We start from the raw sequence: 7,282 nt of genomic DNA on the forward strand, positions 1-7,282 counted from the left end.
GACGCTCTTCCGATCTAAAGATACGGTACTAATTATCATCACAGGAATTAGAACTTTAATCTCCAAAAATATGAGTCATAAAAATGTGTTTATCAGACATACTGAAATCTTCACAAAGAGATTAAGGAAGCTGATTTCGACTGCATATTAAATTAGTTTATCTAAATATAAGACCCAACTTAAGCTAAGATTGGTTAAAATAGATATGTACTAACAGGTTTAACTAATGTTCATCGATCTTTACTAGTTTTCATAACGTTTAAATCAAAAAGAGCAAAGCATATAACCAACAAACACGACCTATCTATATTATTCTACGCACCTAACAATCAGCTGGTTCTTAACAGACGATTATTGGCAACAAAATAATTCTTTGTTTACGAAACACCACTTATAATTATGATGCACGTAACGTTTGCTATTTCATTTATATGACTGCTCTCGTTTTTCAACTCTACATACACTGCAGAAAAGCTAATGTATCTTGGATGCAAATAAGTAACTTTACAAAGATCACTCATTACTTTACAACAATACAAGAAAAATTCCTTAGTTAAACATGAATATAATCTATTAAAACTAGAGGGAGTGGTTCCCGGGAATTTCTTCAAATATTTGTTCGGTTAGAAATGCCTTGGTTGCTTAGGTTAAGACTTCTGAACCAAGTTTTTCAATTTACAACTTTTGTATCTTAATTCGCTAAAAATAAAATGTTTACTTTCATTTTAAAGTAAGTAAATGTTAAAAAGTCACACGTTTACAAGAATACGGTCATGTTTGAGTATGTTATTTCAACTGCACAAGAAAAAAAGAAGCGTGTTTATTCTTTAGCCTCAACTAATCATACAAATTATAACTTTAAGCAAATCACTTGAACGTTGTGATCTATTTTGGATACTCAATTAATCGGTTTAGAAATTACGGGAGTGAAATGAGGTCGAGTAGTATAACTAGCCTTCGCGCATATTTAGTTTTAAGGCTGATTACATGAGCCTTTATTACGTTACATATTTGAATCAAATATTGAGGCAAGTTGACATAGTTCAGCCCTAGCTGATTCTATAAGGAATATGTACAAAGTTTGATTGTAATTTTGTTGATTAGAGTAAATAGAATTTACACCTATTAGGTACCTATTTGGTAACTTTTTCATCAGTGAGGACTATTTTAGAGTATCCGACCATTTCTTTATATATGAAAAAATATCAGCAATGCTAATAAAAAAATTCTTACCTCAAAAACCTCGTACAAATGATGTTTTCGTGTATATTTCAGTAGATTTGGGTCAGGTTTCCTAGTGTAAATTTCTATTTGATCCTACAATGTTGATTTTAATATAGACATATAAAATTTTCCTAGAGAAATTAGACTTTTTCCAGACTACTTTCTGATTAAACCATATAAAAAAAGAATTTCCTATAAGAAATCATCTATTTAAGCTTTGTCTGCACAAGTACATATATATTATTAAACTATTTAACAAAATTAAAACGTGGTAGTGGATTTACAATAGCAGTCTCAATTTCTTCATAAACAGTGTGAATATCTCTGTCTGCATGCACTTTAACCACATATGGATCATAGTATTCGATAATGTCATCTCTATTAGCTGTAAATCTTGATAGCTTCGGGCCTATAGCATTTTCTTCATCATTCGGACGTTGCAAAGCACGTTGACTTATGCATACATCTTCCACAGATTCGAATGCTGTATGAAAACGTATACCAGTGATTGGATCCATTCTACGTCCAGAAAGTCGTTCAGATGCACAAGATTGATGTACATCCATTAGAATAACTCGAGTTGGGTATACTTTATGCGATGACAGTAGCTCTGCTTGTTGACGTGTACGAGGATATCCGACAAGTATCCAACCATATGTAATGCAATCAATTTCATTCAGTCTGTTTTTCACAACTTCAGAGACTATGGCATCTGGAACTAGGTTTTTAAAGGAATGAAAAATAGTATTAAAGTGCAAATCGTAGAAACTTTTGGTATAATTACCACCAAAATATATAAACGCTCATTATAAAGGAATGATTATATGCCACTTGAAAAATGGCTTATGTAACAAGCATAAAAGTAACAATTATGATATGTTTAAACTCTTAACCATAATATATATTAACACCATTGTATTTTGTATCACATGTTGTAAGCAAAGATGAATTTGAGTGACTTTCACAAAAAAAATATATCTGTGTTGTTTATTGGACGCAGGAGTAGTTCCAACGTATAGGTAATGTTTTAAACTGAAGACTTCCCATCATATGCTTGATGAAACCAGCAACTCAACAGTTCAATCACGAATAGATTTCTAGGTTATTCTAATGAATAAGAGTTTGTATAAGAAAGAATACGTCTGATATACAAAAGACTGTACATAATAGAAAGAAAGACCTAACAAATATACCTGGAATATTTTTTTGAACATAAGTTTTCATTATGTTACCAACTGAAGAACGATTAGCTATTTCACGAAGTATAAGCTGCCCACAGTCCACTGGAATTAGTCCATACTTTTTAGCTAGCAAATTTGCTTGTGTATGTTTTCCAGCTCCAGGATAGCCTAATAAGATGATTTTAGGAGTTTGAAGAGCAACACTACGACGACATTGGTTTACTTTTGCCAAAACAGAATGATATAAGTCATTGATTGGCTGATCTGCATTAAATTCATGAGCAACACTAGAATAAATTCTCTTCAGTAGAACCATTTGTCTGTTGTATTCGCTGTAATGATTTTTAATGAGTTCTTCATCATTTTCTGTGATTTTTACCAAGCGCTTTTCAACTGATAAATCAGAAGGGGGGTTATGTATTAGGTTATATAAATCTAATATAAATCTGAAATTAAAGATTTTTATTATTTTCACCTCCATTATCGGGATCCATCCTTTCTCCTGATGCTCTTTCAATTAATGTAAGCAAAGGTGCATCTAGAAAGACTACCATGATCATTTCATATGAAGTAATTATCACTTCATACTTGCATAATCAGGAAATATTCCTTCATTTATAAGTGCTTTAGCTTCTTTTTCACACCTTGGAAAATCGACAATAATATAACCTCTTGATTCACAATCTGATTCGTCAAGTTGTTTCTTCAAAGCAGCAATTAGTTTCTGCACGGGGGCATTCTATTGGGCAAAATCATAACACAGTTATGGCAAATTAACTTTCCAGAGATTATGTTACTTTGATGATTTTCGTTATTCGTATGCAATAAATCACGTTTAAGGGTGATTACGAAATAAAATAGCACATAAGTACTTGCAATGGTCATGAAATAACTTAATTTGCAAAGATCATTCAACCTAACCAACAAGCAAATAATTCACAAATCACACATTTTTTAATATGATAACCGTAAGGGCATTGGAGAAAAAAACTACTTTTCCTTCAACAGTTTTGGAACTCATGGAAGTTATTGATAAACTCACGTTCCACTTACAAAGCAACATACAAAGGAATTTTTTAATAGCACACAAATGATTTGAATAAAAGAGCAAACCATTTACAGTTGCAGTGACATACAACGCGGAATTTGATTAACAGTGTGGCTAAAAGATAGTCCTGTTGAATTCGCTTCAACCTTTCACAGTGGAAAATTATTTTATTGCATGGAAAACAGTTATAAAAATCTAACGTATATGAAAGTGTGTTGAAAAGAGTGTTAAAATTAGACAACAATATTAGAAAATTTGCTGAATATTTTACTTGAACACAGTAAACATGTAAGTTTAGGTACGCATATAACCAAAACTAAGTTCTTTTATAAAAGGTATATTGAACGAGTGTGAATTCCTATTAGACTTAAAAACAACACGATATATATGCTATACAAGGTGGTTAGAGAAACAGTGATTACAAGTGACTTGAAAATCTTATTCGACAAAAAACTGTAAAAATATCTCAACGTATTTGTTGTTATAGTCATTCAGTGCTTGTTGTGGTATTTGTACGAACTAATGATTATTTGGTACTTGATTGACCGCTAATCCCGAATTCCAAATATAATACGTCCATCTGTGCTCACCTAGTTCCACATGCTGTAAATTTCAATATTTCGGGAATTCCTAGTTAGTACAACAATTCGAATACTTCTAAATATCATATTACCGTCACGATGGAGTTTGTGATTAAACAGTTTTGTACACATTCAAATTCTGAAGATTACATGAAGAGGCTTGAAATCTGGAGTATGATCAGGAAACATGTTGAAGATGGTAAAATTGTGGCTCATTTAGTCACACTTAACGGAAAGGATGTCTGCAGCACACAAAAAACTTTGGCTTCCTTAGATAAGCCTACTGTACCTCCCTACTCAACTCCCAAGTATCTACGACTACAAAGTCATGTGAAGTGTACTAATTTCAAACGCCGTGAAAGAGCAAACTTTCATAGGATGATTCTCCAGGACATCAAGAATTCTACTACAATACTTAGTTATCCCAATCCAATATGTGCTCCAGGTTATAAAGATAACAGTTCATTGGGCAGTCGCAAAGCAGGTTATAGAAGTGAGCAGAGGTTTAGTAAATGCTTATTGCCTGGTCACTTTTGCTCACATATGTCATGTGTATTTTGATGTACCAAATCCTTTAACTGTGGTAAAATGGGACACATAAAGTCAGTCTGTAGAGATTCTGTTCTTTCATTTACTAGTGATGAGAAACTCTGTAGTTTGGATTTTATTAGGTTTGCTGTTTCTAATGATTATTTATCTTTATCCACGATTTCGGAAGAAAACGGCCATATTTGAGAGCGAGTATATACCTCCCTCGATTTATTCCACGACTTTATTTTGGACATAAACCGTATAGTGTCATAGCTCAGTTCAGAATTAAATGAAGCCCTGTTAGCCTTGCATTACTCTGAAACTGAACTCCAGCCAAAACAAACTTGTGTTTCATTTGATACTACTCGAGAAAGCTGAAGAGACTCGTATTCAGAAAATAATTCGAGCAGCACGATGAATACAAGTGTATTAAATGAAAGTCGGAATCTTTGTGAGGTGAAGGCTTCCAATGAATCAACATGTAGTGTTTGCATGAACTAATGATTCTTTTATACTTGATTTCGAATTCCGAATACAATACATTCGTTAGTGCTCATATAGTTCTTCTTGGTTGAATTGCGTTATTTCTAGGATTCCTAGTTTCCATTGTAACTCAAATAATTCAAACTGTCATGCAATGTCATCAGATTACTCGCTTTATCTTACCAGATATGAATTGTCCTAATGATTCACATGATTTTGATGAAAAATCTTATAAAAATGGGAAAAATGTGTCGAGCGAATCAAATCATGATCGGAAATTGGATGCAGTTTTGAGGGGCGCTGATGTTCCTAATGATTCATTATTCATCAAAGAGATTGGGGAGAATATTTCAGAGGAAATATTCTCTGATGATTCCTGATGATGTATCAAATGTTATTTATCCTCATTATGTATTTGTTTTTAGTGGAAAACTTGGTCAATGTGAAGCACAAGTTCTAAGTGGATTCAAACATAATCACAGTTTGGATGATCTCATATCAAGTGTTGTTTATCCTCACCATGAAGCCACTTGTAGTGTATCCTCTAGTCACAGTAAATAAAGCCTAATTATTTTTAACTAAGGTATATGAAGATCCAACGTTATTTCGTGGTGGGGGACAGTATTAGAAAATCTATGATTTGAATTCTAGATATCGATGACTTAAGAACATACGACTGGCACATTAATCAGGCACAATTCCGGGAACCAAGTGAGTCTATTTCCATTACGGTTATTGATTCCAATACTAATGGTCACATTCTAGATCACATAGATTCTACATCCAATACACTGTCGGAAAGACACACGATAAGCCTAAGGAGAAGTACAATTGATTGCTGAAACTTAGATTCCAATTTAAGCTGTAGTAGGCGTGGTATTTGTGCGAGCTAATTATTCTTTGGCATTTGGTACATTGATAAACGTTTCTAAAGCAGGCCCTGTGGCTGAATTTCACGTTATTTGCACATAAAGGGTTTTTAATCCCTAGAGGTTTCCAGACTAATGATGTGAGGAAAACATCGAGACAGAGAAACCAATAAGGTCATGAAAAGTATAAAATCGATCCGTATCTCTCAGCAAAGTGATCTGCAATTTGGTAATCGTTATTAAAATTCCATAAAATAAACACCGGCCTCACAGAAAGATGCATAATGATACTGTTAGGTTGCTCATTCAGACGTTTGATAGCCTTGGAATTTCCGTAAAATTTAAAAGTGACTGTTCAATAGCAAGCTGTGGTTAGAAAACGATTGTGCTAAAACATTAGACACTTACCCATCTATAAAAGAGTTTTAAGACTCATGTATGAAGTTGTGTCAATCCCAAAGAAAGACAATATTGACGAGAAATCGGGTTTAGAGAAGTGTTTTAAATTCTATAGTAACTGAGTGAATTGGAGCACGTTATATGTGATTGAGGCTAAAGCTTTTATTTTTCTTCGCAGAAGAAATCTTTCTGCCTTTTTGGTCTGAGAAAGAACTATAACTGAGTTTGCGAAAAAAACAGCCATCGTGGTAAAATTGGATTTTTCTAGGGCCGTAATGTCAAAAGTTTTTGGTAATGTTAAAACCCTATAAGATTTAACTAAACCTGGATCTTGTGGCGTTTGATTTCAGTTCGATTGTCGAAGTAACGTAAGACAATTAAGATCAGGTCGTCATTGTTTCAATTACAATATGGCAATTGAAAATAAGTTGTAGAATGATAAAAAGCAATGGCTAACTTTCCCTTCCTGACATAAACTGTATACGTCGTCCCCATGAATAATCGTGCATTGCAGTTTCACTTGCAACATGGAACCCAGCAATCTTTTTCCTGAAGACTTTGGACCAAAAATAAAAATTGAAGGTACTAGAACTGTCTTTTAGTTAAAGTTAAACTACCATCACCGACATCTTTTTCCAGGTACTTAATTAGATATGATATAGGATCTCCAGGACGATTTATTAATAGAAGTTTCAGTAACCTCTGAAGAATAGATCAAAAAGGTCAATACTTGCATCAGCTCAAATATTGAGTGTTTCTCAGCATAGTCTATGTACTCCGAAGAAATTCGGGTACACTTGCAAAGTGAACTCATTTTAAATACCCCTCGGAGTTTTTAAAACTATGACGACTAATGAAACCGAAAGAAAAATTTGAAGCACAAAGTGTATTGAGAATGACGACCTGGAACACTAGTGGATAGAAGCATAAATCTTTGTGACTGAAGATTCGGTGACAAGATTCATT

The 7,282-nt window shown here is 33.4% G+C and overlaps 1 protein-coding gene across 1 annotated transcript; it reads right to left on the bottom strand.

Annotated features, from left to right (window-relative positions):
- Positions 1-1,472: 1,472 nt before the first annotated feature.
- Positions 1,473-6,967, bottom strand: Smp_197230 (adenylate kinase, putative; the record flags this gene model as incomplete). The annotated part of the gene is made up of 6 exons (XM_018791647.1): positions 6,934-6,967; positions 6,774-6,901; positions 2,994-3,144; positions 2,881-2,952; positions 2,418-2,840; positions 1,473-1,942 (listed from the first exon to the last, which is right to left on the bottom strand). The coding sequence occupies exons 2-6, from the start codon at positions 6,843-6,845 to the stop codon at positions 1,473-1,475; spliced, it is 1,188 nt and encodes a 395-aa protein (XP_018644648.1). The 5' UTR covers positions 6,846-6,901; positions 6,934-6,967.
- Positions 6,968-7,282: the final 315 nt, after the last annotated feature.

The sequence above is a fragment of the Schistosoma mansoni genome (genome assembly GCF_000237925.1).
Source record: "Schistosoma mansoni, WGS project CABG00000000 data, chromosome 1 unplaced supercontig 0336, strain Puerto Rico, whole genome shotgun sequence".
NCBI lineage: Eukaryota > Metazoa > Platyhelminthes > Trematoda > Strigeidida > Schistosomatidae > Schistosoma > Schistosoma mansoni.